Consider the following 19113-nt stretch of genomic DNA (forward strand, 5'->3'; position numbering starts at 1 on the left):
CTGAATCTAGCCCACTATTGTCAAAAGTATTGGGACACCTGCCTTTACACCCACATGAACTTTAAAGCAGAGGTTCACCCTAAAAACATGTATATACCATTCCATCCAGCATACTGCCGACATGTACAGTATGCTGTTTTTTTTTTTTTTGCTGTACATACCGCCGTATAGCTATTTTTCCCCCGGCTTCTGGGTAGTGGATCCCGCAGGAGTGGGCGTTCCTATTCAGAGACTAAGTGATTGACGTGATGAAAAAAGCTTCCCTCAGCACATAATACGCGTCACCAGTTTCCGGAAGAAGCCGAACTGCGAGTCGGCTCTATATGGCGCCTGCGCACCAACGTTCGGCTTCTTTCGGAAACTGGTGACGCACATTATGCGCCGGGGGGAAGCTTTTGTCATCACGTCAATCACTTAGCCTCTGAATAGGAACGCCCACTCCCGCGGGATCCACTACCCGGAAGCCGGGGGGAAAATAGCTATACGGCGGTATGTACAGCGGAAAAAAAAATAAAAACAGCATACTGTACATGTCGGCAGTATGCTGGATGGAATGGTATATACTTGTTTTTAGGGTGAACCTTCGCTTTAACATGGTTACAGACCACTTTATGCTACAGGTAAGCCTATAAGAAGGCTAACCTGCATGTACTGATGTCATCGGCACATGCGCACTGGGGCAAACTGAAGCAACGGCACATATGTGCCGTTGCTTCAGTGACCGTACCATTACCGGCGGCTCCCATGCAGGAGTGACGTCATCGCGGCTCCGGTGCTGTGATAGGCCGGAGCCGCGGTGACGTAACCCTGGGGAGAGATGTCACCACCGAAGGGGGCACGAGGACCGCTGCGGGGGCTTCGATGTAAGGTAAGAAAACAAAGGGCCAGTTTACTGTCCTTCAGACTTTAGGGGGGCCGGATTGGAGCTAGTAAGAGTAGAAAATGTCCTAGTGTCCAGCGGACGTAAATAGTGCCCCATGCATAGATGATTGATGTGCGGGTAAGGAGCGCCACGCGTTCCGAAAATAGACGAACTCGGCTTTATACGGCGCCTGCGCAGTCAGCTCTACACGGCAGGCGCAGGCGCCGTATAGCGCCGAGTCCTAGTTCGTCTATTTTCGGAACGCGTGACGCGCCTTACCTGCACGTCAATCATCTACGCCTCTTCATAGGAACGCCTATTCCCCGCGGGATCGAGAACTCGGAGCCGGGTGAAAAGAACTATAAGACGGTAAGTACAGCGGAAAAAAAAAAAAATACCAGCATACTGTAGATGTCAGCAGTATGCTGGATGTAATGGTATATAGATGATTTTTAGGGTGAACCTCCGCTTTAAATAACCTATGGGGCCCACACACGATCGGTTTTGACCGATGAAAACGGTCCTTCAGACCGTTGTCCTCTGGTTAACCGATCGTGTGTACGAGGCCTAAGGCCTTGTACTCACGGCAGGACATGTCCGATGAAAACGGTCTGCAGACCGTTTCCATCGGACATGTCTGGCCGGGGACTGCCCGGGGACTTCTGTTCGATGGCTATACACACCATCGAACAGAAGTCTGCGCGTAAACAATACGCGGGGCGTGTCCGCGGTGTCGCCGCGTCGATGACGCGGTGTCGCCGCGACAATGACGCGGCGACGTGGGCGGCCCGCCTTTAAAATGCTTCCACGCATGAGTCAAAGTCATTCGACGCATGCGAGGGATGGCGGGCGGCAGGACATGTACGGTAGGTCTGTACAGACGACCGTACATGTCCGGGCGGACAGGTTTCCAGCGGACTGTTTTAAAGCAAGTCCAGGAAACAGTTGTCCGCTGGAAACCTGTCCGATCCGCCCGAAAATGGTCCGCTCGGGCCAACACACGGCCAAACATGTCTGCTGAAACTGGTCTGCGGACCAGTTTCAGCAGACATGTTTGGTCGTGAGTACGGGGCCTAAGTGTTACTTAATCTTGATAGCCTCACTGTAGGTGCATTGGTCATTGGCCAAATAGCATACAAGTCTTTAGATCAAAATCTTGTAAGGTTTTCTGGGCTCTACACATCTTTATTACTATTTCGCTGTTATATTTTCACTTACTAAATGAGAATGTAGCATCATTTATACAGCTTGCTATAGAACATGGAGCTTGGGATAGAAAAAAAAAAAGGTTTAAACTTTTTGGATTTGTATGCCGCAGTAGGTGATCCTGTTTTGTCCAGTAAGGAAATCAATAAACGCGTTGATCATAAGGTCTAACACCTCTGTGCCAGTAGGAAGCACATTCCTCGGAGATATTTATTGCTCGGAGGGAGTAGAGACAGAAATAATATCAATCTTGCTCCTGTATGTTTACAGTTTGCCTCCTACTCGATAAATGGGCCGTATCAGAGAGGAATGCCGGGATCATGTACATTCCACCCCAATCTAGCTGTGCTTATCTGATCCTCCAATGCCGGGGACATTCATCACGCCTGTCAGCAGGCCTCGCAAAGTGCTCCTGTTCATGTAACCAGCCAGACCCTCTGTTATATATTTTATATTTCTCATATTTATAAAGCCCAGACAGCCAAGTGTGTAGAACCGTTCGCCAAATGCATTTACAATCTAATATCCTTATCACGTACACACAGGGGACATTATAAGGAGACATTACATGGGCATTTATTGGAGTGCGGAATACACTTTGTGGTGTATTAATAAAACATTTGTTCAACAAATGTCAGAAACTTTAGTGCAAGCTGAACAAAATGCCACCATCTGTATTCTAATAGATTAATTCCTGTATCATCAGCTCCATCTAGTGGAAAAAATGCGGTACATTTCAAAGGCATTTCAGAAAACCATACATTTTGGCCACTAGATGGAGCTGATGATAACAGAATTCGTCTATTAGAGAACATACAGTGAAATTTAGTTCAGCTTGCACAAATGATTCTGAGGCCGCGTACACACGGTCGAACATGTCCGCTGAAACTGGTCCGCGGACCAGTTTCCGCGGACATGTCCGACCGTGTGTACGGGCTAGCGGACAGGTTTCCAGCGGACAAAAGTTTCTTAGCAAGCTAAGAAACTTGTCCGCTGGAAACATGTCCGTCGGACATGTCCGATGGTTAGTACACCTAATCGGACATGTCCGCTGGTTATGAGGTGTAACCAGCGTCCCGAAATCCCGCGCATGCGTCGAATTGATTCGACGCATGCGTGGAAGCATTGCACTTCCGTGTTTGAGAACGTCGGTGTCTTCTACGTCACCGCGTTCTCTGTCCGCGGGGATTTTGGTCTGATGGTGTGTACACACATCAGACCAAAAGCTCCCAGGAGACATGTCCGATGAAAACGGTCCACGGACCGTTTTCATCGGACATGTCTCCTCGTGTGTACGGGGCCTGACAGTCATGCAACAAATGTTTTAGGCTTCATGTACTTGGGACTTTTTTACAACCTCTCTTGAACGACTTAAATTGACGTTTAAAACATCAGTTTAGCCGCGTTTACATGCCGTGTTTTGCAGCGTTTGCGTTTAGAAGCATTTCTTAAAAAAAAAAAAAAATTAGCCAAAAACGTGAGTAACTGCGTGTAGCCGTGTTTAGGCTCCATGCACACGGGACGTTTTTACAACTGCTCCTAAATGATTAAAGTGGTATTAAAGTCTTTACTACCACTTTTACCTACAGGTAAGCCTATAATAAGGCTTACCTGTAGGTATAAAGAATATCTCCTAAACCTGTACGGTTTAGGAGATATTCCCCTCGCAATGCGCCGCTGTAATTACAGCGGCGCATGCACAGGGGGGATCCTCGGCTAAAGGGCTGGCAGCCGATGGACCTTGCCGGAATGAAATCTCCCGTGCGCATGCACGGGAGTGACGACATCGCCGCTCCAGCCAATCACAGCGCTGGAGCGGCGATACCCGGAAGACACGCCAGGCAAGATGACATCTCAGTGTATCTCAGTTTGAGCATACACTTAAAGTGGAGGTTCACCCGAAAAGTTAATTTTTACATTAGATTGATGCTCATTTTGTCAAGGGGAATCGGGTAGTTTTTTTTTTAAATCTAAGCAGTACTTACCGTTTTAGAGAGCGATCTTCTCCGCCGCTTCCGGGTATGGGCTGCGGGACTGGGCGTTCATATTTGATTGACAGTCTTCCGACAGGCTTCCGACGGTCGCATACATCGTGTCACGATTTTCCGAAAGTAGCGGAACGTCAGTGCGCAGGCGCCGTATAGAGCCGCACCGACGTTCGGCTTCTTTCGGCTACTCGTGACGCGATGGACTGTCAATCAAATAGGAACGCCCAGTCCCCAAGACCATACCCGGAAGCGGCGGAGAAGATCGCTCTCTAAAACGGTAAGTACTGCTTAGATTTTAAAAAACTACCCGATTCCCCTTGACAAAATGAGCCTCAATCTAAGGTTAAAAATTTTTTTTCGGGTGAACTCCCGCTTTAAACATACGACGGCTTAGATTCCGAGTTACGACTGCGTATCTACTGATACGCCGGCGTAACTCTTTGTGAATCTGGCTAATATATATATATATTTTTAGAAATGCTTCTTAACGCAAACGCGGCAAAACGTGTCGAAACGCTGCATGTAAAACGGACGTTTTAATTGTGGGTTACTATCTGTCAAGTTAAATCATTCAGGAGAGGTTGCAAAAAGGTCTACTGTAAGCCTTATAAATAGACCCCTTATTGTTATATTATGTTTGAAATGAGGTGAACTTTACCAGCAGACACGTTTTATTGATGATATTTTAATTCTTTATTTATATTTTTTCCAGTATATTCATTCTGCGGGTGTCGTGCACAGGGTAAGTTTGTTACACATTTCATTTACATTCTTACCCTCCCACAAAATGGCAACATTTAAATGGAGGAGTGGACAGCCCTCACTTTAGTGAGTGGGGTTTTTTGGGGTCCAAAGTTGGGCTTTAAAGCGGAACTAAACCCGTCTATCCTCTGCAGCCAAGGAAGCTTCCATCTCGACCTCTGTTTGATCTGCAACTGCCATGGTGCTGCACATGTGATTAGTTATGACACCAGTCATTTGATAGTTTGACGGTTAGGTTGAAAGCACAAGCGAATGTGACAGTTGGCATTTGCGGCATGCTGGGAATGTAACTGTGTTTTGAAACTGTTAAGCAGAACTAAACCATCATATCCTTTTCAGCCAAGGAAGCTGCCATCTTGGGGCCAGATCCACAAACGAATTACGCCGGCGTATCTTTGAAAACGGCGCGTAATTTAAAAAAATGACCCGTCGTATCTGTGTTTTGTATCCACAAAACAAGATACGACTGAATCTGGGCTCGATCCGACTGGCGTAAGTCTTAGTACGCCGTCGGATTGTAGGTGCATATTAACGCTGGCCGCTGGGTGGCGTTTCCGTCGAATTCCGCGTTGAGTATGCAAATTAGCTAGATACGGCAATCCACGAACGTACGTCCGGCCGGCGCATTGTTTTACGTCGTTTCCGTAAGGCTTTTTCCAGCGTATAGTTACCCCTGCTATATGAGGCGTATCCTATGTTAAGTATGGCCGTCGTTCCCGTGTCAAATTTTTAAAATGTTACATCGTTTGCGTAAGTCGTTCGCGAATAGGGCTTTGCGTAGAATGACGTCAACGTCGTAAGCATTGGCTTGTTGCGGGTTAATTTCGAGCATGCGCACTGGGATACCCCCACGGACGGCGCATTCGCAGTTAAAAAAAAAACCGTCATTTACGTCGGGTCAAGACGTATTAACATAAAACACGCCCCCATCACATACATTTGAATTGCGCGCCCTTACGCCGCCTAAGTTACACTACGCCGCCGTAACTTACGGCGGTAATTCCTTCAGGATACAAAAAAATCCTGTAAGTTACGTCGGCGTAGCGTATCAGAGATACGCTACGCCGGACGGAAGAATGCGCCGCGCTACATGGATCTGCCCCTTGGACTCTATTTGATCTGTAACTGCCATGTGATCAGTTATGACACCAGCCATTTGATGGTTTGACAGATTGGTTGAGAGCACAAGCAAATGTGATGGCATTCCCGGCGTGCTAAGAATGTAACTGTTTTTTTAAACCATTAAATCAATGGGTTTAGTTCCACTTTAAGTTGATGTGTTTAGGTCCACTTTCTAAATTCAAATCTAATATTTATTAAAAAAAAAAATTGAATCTTTAAAATAAGGTCATGCCATAATGATTGTAAATTACTTAGTTATTCTGATTAGGAATATTGAATCATATGCTTGTTTTCTGTATTTTAGGATTTAAAGCCGAGTAATCTGGGGGTGAATGAAAACTATGAGATTAAGGTAAATGACCAACCCAATTCAACATCTTTGCAATACTGATCAGTCCAAGCTTGGCATTGTTCTTAAAGGATAAATATAATAGTTTTTGTTCTTTTATTTTACACTTTGTAACAAGGGGTTCACCAGTTTATAAATGTAAGTTTTTCTTCCTTATTATGGCAGTGATATCACAAGTATCCTCACCCCATAATTTCCTGGACCTTCTACCATTGGGGTCCTGTCATTACAACTCCTTTGTGAAGAACTCTCCTTCCTGGAAATGGCGATATGTTGGTGACCTTCCCAGTGATTGCGCCATTGGCCTTGTTTGTTAGTTCCTGTTTGGGTCTTTCAAAAGTGTTAATAAGAGCAGTATATGTCTCTGGAAGGCTTCAGAGGAGCTGGGAAACACTATGGGTAACTTTGATGTCCTCTCCGATGGCGCATAGCTGCTCTATGATGTCTAGCATAGCTTTTCGTGGTCACACATATGTTTGCCTTCTAGTCTCATCTTATACAACTTTCTTAGCTTGCTGTTTAGACTTGAATGCTCATGCAATTTCTGTAATGAAGTCCACATACCTTTGGCCGTTTTCTCTGTTCTTATGTGGATAAGCTGGTTATTTTTCACTAGTAAGCTTATGGTCACTTTTTCCTGTCTATCCTTCCTGTCCCAGTCCTCCATCTCTCCGTTTGTTGGTCTGTCTGTATTCAGCACTTGCCACATGTCATCCCTACTAAGAAACGCTTCCAGTTTAAACTTCCACAGCTGGTAATTGGCATTGTTCAGCTTTGCAATTGCAAACTTCACATCTGAACTGCTCTGTCATCTGCTTGCCATATACAGTACTCACTGTATAATTCTTTCCAGTGCCTACTAGGCTTGTAGTATCCTCTCCAATGCCTGGGTGTCAGGGACCCATAACCTGTTGTGCAGAGTGTCAAAACATGCGCTGGAAGCTTCTTGTATACAGCAGAAGGATATCTTTATCATGGCTTCCTTTTTCTGTCTACATGGGTCCCACTAGGGAGGTTCAACTAAAGAGAGACCTTTTGATCCACAACACAGATAGAAAGTGTCCTCTATCCAGCCAGTGGTCAGAGCTGCAATTCTTTACTGTCTTGGCCATGCCTGTGAATTACAACTCCTTTGTGAATAGCACAGCAGTGTGAGGGGCATAGGGGTACAACACCATAACTGGCGTTGTTCATAGGCACCATTTGGATACAGCAGGGAGTTAAAGCTACAGTTCCCCGCTGTACAGAATTGCTCAGCAGAGGTTAGAGAACCACTAAAGTAGGAACATAAATAAGTGTTAATGTGGGTATTAAATAATAATTAAAAAATATATATACCGTATTTACTTGAGTAAAAGCCGACACGAATATAAGCCGAGGCACCTAATTTTACCACAAAACACCGGGAAAACTTATTGACTCGAGTATAAGCCTAGGGTGTCCATGTGCATGCCTCATTTTGACTCACTGTGTCCATGTGCATGCCTCACTGTGTCCATGCCTCACTGTGCCCATGCCTCACTGTGCCCATGCCTCACTGTGTCCATGACTAGACTTACGTTTAACATGGGTGTATATAGAAGGGGTGCCCGGCTTTGAAAAATCGGTGCTCCCCGGCCGTAGGTCCCCAGACAGCAAACTTTGCACACTTGTAGAGGAGAACTACGGTATATATAGCTGTTCCTGGAGATGGGCTTTGAAACGTAATGCTTACCTGTGCTTTGCCCATGCATGGGAAAGTAACAGGTTTAATTAAAAAGATAATATACATATGGTACACTCTGATTATACATAAATGAAGAAATAACAGTGGTAAAAAATCGACAACAATACAATGCATGTTACACCGTAGTTTCAATTGGTTTCCATATGAGTACCCCAACGCGTTTCGACCTAAACTGTCACGGTCTTCTTCAGGGGAATTGTACTCTGATGGATTATAATTAGAAAAAATATTAAAGTTACATCCCTCTAACAAAAATGTTAACATCTGCTGAGAGGATAATGTTGAAATTATATTTACCACTCAAAGGTTAATGAAATGGCATACAATCAGCTCCAACCATGTTGTATATTTTACTGTAATGTTGAAACTTAGTAAAGATTTTAATTTCAATATTATCCAACTACTCTTATTTATCTAGAACATCATGCCGCTAAAAAAAAACACTGGGGGACCTTCCCATTTTTGTTTTTGCAATTTCAGGGTGCGCGGCCCACGGGCTCCATATATGCGTTTTTCCTTGTTTCAGGTTGGTCCAGTGTAAGCTTTATTCTGGACAAGCATATTTAACCACTTTGCCCAGGGCAATTTTCAGCTTTCAGTGCTGTCATACTTTGAATGAGAGTTATTCAGGCATGCAACACATGCTAAACTGATTATTTTTTCATTATTTTTTGGACAGCAAGAGCTTTCTTTTGGTGGTATATAACCACTTGGGTTTTTATTTTTTGCTAAATAAATGAAAAAAGACCAACAACGTTGAAAAAAACTTAATCCATAAAATGGAGCGAGCCATTATACCCAATTAGCATTCACCTATCACTGATCCAACTATACAATTTTGGGCTAGTGAACTGCATATTATTGCTGCTCTTTGCGGTGAGTTATAGAATAAACCAAGGACGGTCCAATAAATGTCCGCATTTCCAAAAAATGAGACATGGAGACATCGGTTCATTAACCACATTATTCTAATGTATTTATTTATTTGCATTGAATAGTACATTATATGGAAATCCCAGCAGTAGCCTAGGGGCATGCTTGTAGACCAGAATAATTATAATCTAATTATGTCTAATGAAGCTTTTTTTGTATAGCAATGAGATTCATTTCTGTCTTTTAGATTTTAGATTTCGGGCTGGCTCGCCAAACGGAGAGTGAAATGACTGGATACGTGGTGACACGCTGGTACAGAGCACCAGAAATTATTTTAAATTGGATGCACTACAACCAAACAGGTGACTTCAGAAATGCCATGCATTTTGCAAAATTGAGGTAAAAGTGTAACTTGGCAGAGGGCCATATTCTCAGAAGAGTTACGACGGAGAATCTCAGGAAACTCCGTCACATCTCTCTTTTTTGACCGCGTATCTATGCGAGTGATTCCTAGAATCATTTTCGCATAGATACGCTGTAGATCCGACAAGTGTAAGTCACTTACACTGTCGGATCTTAAATGTAATTCGCCGCCGGCCGCTAGGTGGCGTTTACGTTCAGGTCTCATTTGTTTATACAAATGAGCCTGATACGCTGATTCCCGAACGAAATCGCGTCGCGTAACCGTCGCTTGAGTAAGTGTAAGGTTACCCCTGCTATATGAGGGGTAACCTTACACCAGTCCGACGTATGCCATGTTAAGTATGGCGTTGGGTCTGTGTCGTCTTTTCCCGTCGGGTACGTCGTTTTCGTAAGTCGTTCTTGAATACGACTTTATGTCAATGACGCACACGTCGGCATCATTGACGTTTTCCGTCGAGAACTGGAGCATGCGCACTGGGCTATTTTTAGCCCGGCGCATGCGCAGTTCGATCGGCACGGGGGCGCGCTTAATTTAAATATAAGCCGCCGCCTTTGAATTACGCGGGGATACGCCGGGCCTTTTACACTACGCCGCCCCAAACTACGGAGCAAGTGCTTGAGGAATACAGCACTTGCTCCTGTAAGTTGGGGCGGCGTAGTGTAAATGGCTTACGCTACGGCCGCGGGAAAACTACAAGAATATGGCCCAGAGTAACCAACTGAGAAATAGCAGTATGGGCCAGATATAGGGCCACATTAAAGATGCTAATGAACCATTTACACCAGTTCTTACTATCTAATGAGCTTAAAATCTGTTGTCTCTACCGTACAAAAGCTCTCATTTCAATCTGGGCAAAACCTGATTGACCTGCTAATATATATTTTTTTTTTCTTCGACCTGCTAATATTTTTATGGCTTTTGGGCGTAAAATGGTGTACCTTGAGGAAATCCATGCACCTATAGGAAGAAAGTGCAAACACTGTAGAGTGACCATAAAGGATGACATCATGTGCAGGCAGCTCCAAAACAGTGTTATGTATGTCAGTAGACTAGAAAAAAGGAATGGAGCCCTGATTGATTGCTATGGGCAACCACTTCCTATACAAGGTCCTCAGGCCTACTAACCCAACTCTTGTTCTCTTTACAGTGGACATTTGGTCTGTTGGATGCATCTTGGCTGAAATGATCACTGGCCGTGTTCTGTTTCCAGGAGGAGACTGTATCCTTTTTGTGAGAATTTTGTATAAATGTATAAATGTCAGTAAGGGCCAGTTTTGGAAATACCTGGTAGAGGAACCTGAATTTCTTTTGATGGCCTCTCCTACACCTCCCGCTCAGGGCTCCCAGGAAAGTGACAGGTGGTGCAAGGGCACGGCGTGGCATGTGTGCCACATAGTTCTTGGCAGCAGTTGGTATGGGTTGATAGGCTGAACGTCGGCAAATTCAGGCCAGGCAGCAGGCAGAAGATCAGAGAAGTACAAAAAAAGTGGCAACCACCCCCAACCTACAACTGGCCTTTGCAGCAAGGTGAACATGGAAAGGTAATGCACATCACAAACAGACAAAAGATTTCCTAGCACACTTACCAGCCAGCCTGCAAAACAACCAAATTTGCCCCATCTAACAGTTTACGTTAAAAACAGAGGGTTTTGTTTGCACACATTTGCAAATATATGCGCAAGCCATGCTAAGGGACCTTTTTTTTTTCTCTTAATTGGTATTTGCAAAGAATTAAGAAAGTTACAACAAAGAGCCTTTGGGCATTCCCCGGCTTGAGAAATACAACTATATAAACAGGTACATAACAACAGGTTATCTACCCAACAATACAATAGATCAACTCAAAATTCAACTGCTCAGTCTTTCCATTTGAAAAAGCGATGGAATTTAGAACACGCTGCACATCTTCAATAGGAGTGAAATGTCCCAAGAGGAAACTTTTGTACTAAGCCTAGTATACCAAGGAATTTAAACAGAGGAATATTGTGAGAGTCTTAGCTGGTCATAATATAGAAAGAGTAATTAGAGCACATCAGATATAACCCCTATTCTTGAGCAGCGTTAGTGGAGATAATTTCCAGCTATATTTTCCACACTTTGTCAAATTTAGCAATACTCCCACAAGAGTGATATGTGACTTTATATAATGGAATTGCAGAATTGATCAGAGATTTCCAAGAATTCAGGGAGGGAGCCTCTGATTGTTTCCATGTTAGTAATAATATTGCCTTACAGGTATTAAAGAGCAATAGTCCTATGAGGGTCATCAGGCCCAGCAAACAAACCGATACAGTCTTCGGGATTGGAATTGTTAAAAGCGAGGTTATGAACTGCGTTACCTCCTCCCAGAAAGAGTGCACTTTGGGACAAGACGATGAACTGATGAACTGAACACTACAAGACACAATAGTGTCAAATCATGACCCAAAACCATTATAGTTTTCCTTTAAAATGCGGGGAAAGAGGATTTTCTGTGTATGTGTTGTGGCATAATTGTTTACTTAATGTACATTCAGATTTTGATGAACTGAACAAAATTATTGAGGTAATAGGAAGTCCCCAACCATCATTAATCATCAAGATGGAAAGCAAACATGTAAGTACCCATATGTTCTACAGATCGACGTTGGCCAGTTATGTAGGCTGCCCCTCTGTGGCCATGATTTTGCATCTCGTCTTAAAATGGAAGTGTTTGGGACTAATGATTGGCTGCTAGAGGTGCAAACGCTGCATCCTGGAGGGATATCACATTCTCCCAGGTATTTGTCGCATTCTATAAAGATCCAAAAAAATTGCAGCGCATATAAACTAGACAGTGACCATAAATGATATGTAAATTGCAACAATACTTAAAGTGAATCAATTAAATTGAAAATAGCAAAATAGCTTGTTCCTGCTGTTTAAATGAGTGTACATTGACCACTCTAACTAGGGGGTCACTGGCATTTCCCTAAACCTCTGGTGTTTGGTGTTACCTCGGCTATCCTAACAGCCATTTTCCATCTTCATCACGTAGTGTGGGACTCTTCTTCTCCAGTTAGTGATTTTGGACATTTATGAACACTCTTTAAAGTGCAAACATCACTGTTTTTTACTACTACTAATTTGCAGCCCTTTATTTCTCTCTACAGGCTCAAGACTATTTAAAAATGCTACCACACAAGCAAAAGAAGAATTTTAAAGAGGTTTTCCCGACAATGAACGCGCTAGGTATGAAAACCGCCCAATGAGACAACCCATTATCCACCCATAATAGCAGGAATGAGTAGATCATCTGTGAACTGGGTGTGCCCTGTCTTGATGTTTTCTAAATTCACCTTTCTGTAATATTTGGGTATTTGCATAGTTCCTCCCTCTTTTCTTTTATATTGTGTCACAGGTCCAACCAGGACCTTGTCAGAAATGTCCATATCCAGCATTATTCCCACAGTCTATTACTTCAGCAATGTGTGCACATTTAAAGTGTGTGTATAGCCAAACTTTTCTTCTTTTAGATTTGGATTTAGTATTGAACTATTAAAATCTGTGCATAGAAAGTACAATAATCCCATTGGCCTACACAACTGACCTAAAGTAACCACCCCCCCTCGCCATCCTCAGATGCCTACTTACCTAAAGCTGTGGCCCAAAGGAATCTGAAGAGCCTTTAAACAGGGCCGATCCTAGGCAGGGTGCACCGGGTGCTCCGCACCCAGGCGCCGTAGAGGTTGGGGCGCCGAAGCTCCAAGTGCTCCCCTCCCTCCTCCTTATCTGTGTCCAGAGGCAGAGCGCATGTAGCAGGTGCTGCGGTTCCCCATCCTGCTTGCTCTCTCCGCTGGCAACTGACAAGAGCGCATACCTCCGGCTTTCCCCCGGAATCCGGGCTGGGTACAACAGTGGAGCCTATTACCGGAACACGTTTCGGCACTAGGCTCCACTAATTAATTCTGTCCGGTGTGCATGGAGCAGTCTCCTGTCTGCCCCGCCCCCTCTGCGGGTGTAATATGCTTCTGCTCCCAGCGCGCCCGAGGTACAGGGATCTATTGGACAAGTACTGATCTATGGGGACACCTGATGTGGGGGGCTCTGATGGGGACACCTGATGTGGGGGGCTCTGATGAGGGAAAACCTGCTGTGGGGGGGCTCTGATGGGGGGAAACTGCTTTGGGGGGGCTCTGATGGGGGACACCTGCTGTGGGGGGCCTGCTGTCCCATAGACACTCCTAAACCTTGTGGACAGTCTTCCCAGAAGAGTTGAAGCTGTTATGGCTGCAAAGGGTGGGCCAACTCAATATTGAACCCTACAGACTAAGACTGGAATTCCATTAAAGTTCATGTGTGTGTAAAGGCAGGTGTCCCAATACTTTTGGTAATATAGTGTACATGGAGGGCAGGGCCGGTAAAAGGGTGGGCAAAAAGGCTGTCTGCTATGTGCTATACACAAAAAAAGAGCGTCAATTTTGAAAAAAACACAATACTTTTTACTATAATAAATATCCCAATTTTTTTTTATCAGTTTTGGCCGATACGTATTCTACATATTTTTGGTAAAAAAAAAAAAAAATCGCAATAAACGTATAGTGATTGGTTTGCTCAAAAGTTATAGCGTCTACAAAATAGGGGATAGAATTATGACATTTTTTTTATTATCATTTTTTTTACTAGTAATGGCGGTTATCTACAATTTTTGTCAGGACTGCGATATTATGGCGGACAGTTTTGACACATTTTTGGGACCATTCACATTTATACAGCGAACAGTGCTATAAATATGCACCGATTACTGTATAAATGTGACTGGTGGGGAAGGGGTTAACACTAGGGGGAAATCAAGGGGTTAAATACGTTCCCTGGGAGTGATTCTTACTGTAGGGGGAGGGGACTGACTGGGGGAGGTGACCAATCTGTGTCCCTAGGTACAAGGGACACAGCATCAGTCTCCTCTCCCTGACAGGACGTGGATCTCTGTTTACACACAGAGATCCTCGTCCTTGGCTGTGTAACGGGTGATTGCGGGTACCTGGTGGACATCGCGGCTGCCAGGCGCGCGCATCGGCATCTCAGTGGCGCGCCCCCCAGTGGCCGGAGGAGCCGAGGCCGTAAAAAGACACCCTCCCGGACCTGTAGAGCCATCATTTGACAATGGCCCGGGCTCCAACAAGTTAAAAGAAGTGATAATTATTTTGAGCAGAGTTCAATGAGATTTGGAAATAAAAGTCACATAAAGATCCTTATCCTTGTGTAAAGCCTCCTGAATTGAGGCAAAAGTGTCTTAAAACTGAAATACGTGACCGCACGGTGCAGCCGTGCATAGAATCACCCTTCAATTCAACATGAGTCACCCGCAGTCAATATTTGACTTGGCATTTACAATCTAGACAGGTAGCTAACGGATTTCCTTCCTGTCTCACCAGAGATTGATCTGCTGGAGAAAATGCTGGAACTGGACCCAGAAAAAAGGTTATCGGCTGCAGAATGTCTGGCACATCCGTACCTAGAAGAATTCCAGGACTCAGACCCTGACCCGCCTGCAGAGAAATACGACGATTCCTTTGAAAACCTGAACCTTGGTATCGCCGAGTGGAAAAGTAATGTACTCGTGTTTTATTATTATTCTAAACACAGGCGGGATCACACAATAAAAGCCAATGGGATGGATACATAAAACAAGGCAGAAGGCCGGGGTCAAAGCACGCAGATTAAAGAGGAAGCTCCAGTAGATTACAAGATCCTTTACATATTTAAAGCTGAGTTCCACCCAAAAGTGGAACTCTGCTTAATCCACTCCTCGCCTCCTTACATGCCACATTTGGCATGTAATTTTTTTGGGGGGGGAGTGGGGGCTTCAGGAGGAGTGGGACTTCCTGTCCCACTTCCTCCTTCCGCCGAGGGGCTGCAAAGGCAAATAGTCTAATCGCCTTTTGGCAGCCCCTCCTGTAGGCGATCGCCTGTCCAATCATGGCGCTCACGCAGTGAGTGCCCGGCCGTGAAGCCGAAAGCTGTCACGGCCGGGTTCCCACAGTTAGGATGGAGACGCCGGCAGGGAGGGGGGGGAGAGGAGCGGAGCTCCGTGCGGCGCGGCGCTGGACGGTGGAGCAGGTAAGTGTATGTTTATTAAAAGCCAGCAGCTACACTTTTTGTAGCTGCTGACTTTTAATAAACATAAAAAATGAGTGGAACACCCCTTTAAATACTTAAAATAAATAGAAATTGAGGAGGAAAAGGAAGAAAGGAAAGAGAAAAATAGAGAGCCAAATGAGGAAATGAAAGAAAAAAAGGACGGAGGAAACAAATTAATTTAGAATATATAAAAAAATATAAAAGAAAATATAGAATATAAAATAGAATATAACATAGAATAGGATATAGAATATAAAATAGAATATAGAATATAAAATAGAATAGAATATAAATAAGAAGAGAATATAAAATAGAATATAAAATAGAATAGAACATAGAATAGATTAGAACATATAATATAATTAAGAAAATTGAATATATTATAGAATAGAATATAGGAGTAGAATATTAAAAAATATATACTATATTCTCAAAAGTATTGGAAAGCCTGCCTTTACACACACATGAACTTTAACTGCTTCCGGACCAGCCGCCGGAGTCATACTGCGGCAAGTTGGCTTCCCTGTGCGAGCCGTCGTAGCTGTACGTCGCCCGATTAGTGTCCCCGGAGCCGATGCGAGTGCTCGGCAGGCGCGATGACCGTCGGGCACCCGCGATCGCTTGTGACAGAGTGAGAACTGGGACCTGTGCGTGTAAACACACAAATCCCGGTTCTCTCAGGGGAGAGGAGACAGATCGTGTGTTCATACTAAGTACACCACAGTTAGAACACACATTAGGGAACACAGGTAACCCCTTGATCGCCCCCTAGTTGTAACCCCTTCCCTGCCAGTGACATTTATACAGTATTCAGTGCATTTTTACAGCACTGATCGCTGTATAAATGTCACTGGTCCCAAAAATGTGTCAAAAGTGTCCAATTTGTCCACCGCAATATCGCAGTCCTGATAAAAATCGCTGAGCAGCAGGCATCGCAAGCAGCTTCTCCTTCCCCTTCTCGACGGCTTCCGTCTCCTCCCTCCTCGGTGGCCAATCTGAACACTTCCTCTTTCGGTCAATCAACAAACGGGTCTCAACTAGCCAAAGTCGCGTGACGTCACTCCTGCGAATGCCGATGGTCGCGGCATGGGCACTATAGAAACGGCACGATCGTGCCCATTCTTCAGTGTGCATGCGCCGATGACGTCAGCGCAGATGTATTTGGTTAATATCGTCTGAACGGTACAGGTTTAGAAGATATTTACAGTACCTACCGGTAATCCTTATTATAGGCTTACCTGTAGGGTAAGCCATAGGGGACCTATGGTCGGCTGTTACCGGGTCCCCAAAGTCCGGGAGATCAGGCGCAAAAAAGTGACTCGAGTATAAGCCGGGGGGGGGGGGGGGGGGGGGTTCAGCACCAAAAAAATTGATAAAAAACTCGGCTTATACTCGAGTACCGTATTTGCCGGCGTATAAGACGACTGGGCGTATAAGACGACCCCCTAATTTTCCAGGAAAAATTTTGGTTTTGGGATATACTCGCCGTATAAGACTACCCCCTTCCTACTAGTCTTTCTGGAAGCTGAGGGGTAGCCAGAACCACTGACAGAAACAGGCTTTTTTAAAATCGCACTGTGCCATTACATGCCTCACTGTGCCATTACATTACTTGCCCCCACTGTGCCACCACTTGCCCCCACTGTGCCATCACTTGCCCCCACTGTGCCAACAGTGCTATCACTCACGTTTTGTTGATTCTGACAAGCCGATGACAGTCTCCGTGCTGCGAGCGTCAATGATTTAAAAGCCGCGCCTTCTTTTCAGACTGTCCTGTGATAAGCGGAAGACAAATTTTCCCAGCAGCGCCTCTGTTCTGTGTTCCGCCTATCACGGACGTCCTCTCGTCTGAGGATGAGAAGGCATCTGTGATAGGAGGAACACAGTCGTTGCTGGGAAGATTTGTGTTCCGCCTATCACAGGACAGTCTGAGAAGAAGGAGCGGCTTTTAAATCATGGACGCTCGCAGCACGGAGACTGTCACCGGCGTATAAGACGACCCCCGACTTTGGATGCATTTTTTTGCATCCAAAAAGTCATCTTATACGCCGGAAAATACGGTATATACGGTACTTTGTAAAGGGCGATTTTAATTATATTTATTTTGTCAGCAGATCTTCCAAGAAGTTTGCAAAATTCCATTTCTCATTTGTGTTTTCACAGGTTTAAGTCACATGGAAGTCATGACATTCGATCCGAAGAACCCGACCCAACGCGCTACTTAACCACACCGGTGCAGTTCCTTGTTGTCTGCCAGGCAGCCGCATCCTGGGACTTCGGAAAAAGCTCCAGAACAGAATCAGAGCAAAGAACAGTCTGTTCATCAAACGATCGATCCAACTTACAAATGGAAAGCCCTCATTTTTTGTTACGGACTAAATAGGACTATGAACATAAAAATGTTATCCGTATATTTCTAACATGAATGTGTCTTTTACAACCTGTGGAGCTCCAGTTTTATTGGACATACAAGCTTCATCAAACAAACTTTTATTTCTGTTTTGGATGGTTGTTGGTAGATTGAGACACTTAATACCTTCTTGGGACTACATCATGAAGATCTCTGTACCCACCTGCTTCAGCCAGAATTAGGCTCTATTCACACTTGTGTGACTTGTTATGCAACTTTGGACATTAAAGTTGCATGACAACTGTTCAAATATGTGCGACTTAAAGTTGCAGTGACTTTAAAAGGTTCCTGCACTACTTTGTTCCAACTTTCATGCGACTTGCATGCCATAGACTGCAATCTCAAAAATTGCATAAACGTCGCACCTGAATGTCATACATGCAACAGCTGTCCATTATCATTGGTCAAAGCCACATCCAAGTCACACCTATCCAAAGTTGCACAAACGATGCACTCCAAAGTCTCGCAACTTTGGAGTCCTACAAGTGTGAATGGAGCCTAAGGCGTGGTTCACACATGCTGCAGCCAAGGTGTTCGGTGTGTCCCTGTACACCGGTTCAGGTGTGAATCGGGTCCAAATTTTTGCCTGAATTCGCACCTGATCAGAACCAAAGATGCACAGGACCCTTTTTCAAATGTGGCAACTGCGGCTGCCCCAGAGGTGTGTGAACCGGCTCCATTGCAAGCCAGGCACACTCTCCTGTCATGCGAATTGAATGCAGAAAATCCACATCCAATTTGCATAAATGTGAACCCAGCCTAAAGGGATCTCATATTCATTGTTGAATATCTCCTTTATAATATATTAAAGGGGTAGTAAAGGATTTTTTTTTTCCTAAATAGCTTCCTTTACCTTAGTGCAGTCCTCCTTCACTTACCTCATCCTTCCATTTTGCTTTTAAATGTCCTTATTTCTTCTGAGAAATCCTCACTTCCTGTTCTTCTGTCTGTAACTCCACACAGTAATGCAAGGCTTTCTCCCTGGTGTGGAGTGTCGTGCTCGCCCCCTCCCTTGGACTACAGGAGAGTCAGGATGCCCACTAACACACAGCTCCTTTCTCTATCTGCAACTATCTGACTCTCTAACTTACGGCGGCGTAGCGTAAATACGATATGCTGCGCCGCCGTAACAATGCGCGCCCCTACCTGAATCTAGCCCATCGAGAATAATGCACAGTGTTCTCCGAGTAGCATTGGTGCTGAGCGGTCTGTCCCTGTGCTTCTTATACAGCAGGGCACAGAATCCGGAAGACAACAAGGATCACTGTAGTGGCCTCAGCTCTTACAATGAT

General features: G+C 44.7%; 1 protein-coding gene across 1 annotated transcript in view; it reads left to right on the forward strand.

Annotated features, from left to right (window-relative positions):
• Positions 1-18642, forward strand: part of LOC120945156 (mitogen-activated protein kinase 14-like) — a 42915-nt gene extending 24273 nt beyond the window's left edge. Inside the window, exons 5-12 of the mRNA XM_040359054.1 lie at positions 4769-4798; positions 6245-6292; positions 9136-9250; positions 10460-10531; positions 11829-11908; positions 12444-12522; positions 14706-14879; positions 17575-18642. Coding sequence (XP_040214988.1) covers positions 4769-4798; positions 6245-6292; positions 9136-9250; positions 10460-10531; positions 11829-11908; positions 12444-12522; positions 14706-14879; positions 17575-17636 — 660 coding nt within the window. The 3' untranslated portion in view covers positions 17637-18642. The remainder of the gene's footprint in view (positions 1-4768; positions 4799-6244; positions 6293-9135; positions 9251-10459; positions 10532-11828; positions 11909-12443; positions 12523-14705; positions 14880-17574) is intronic.
• Positions 18643-19113: the final 471 nt, after the last annotated feature.

The sequence above is a fragment of the Rana temporaria genome, chromosome 7, assembly GCF_905171775.1.
Source record: "Rana temporaria chromosome 7, aRanTem1.1, whole genome shotgun sequence".
NCBI lineage: Eukaryota > Metazoa > Chordata > Amphibia > Anura > Ranidae > Rana > Rana temporaria.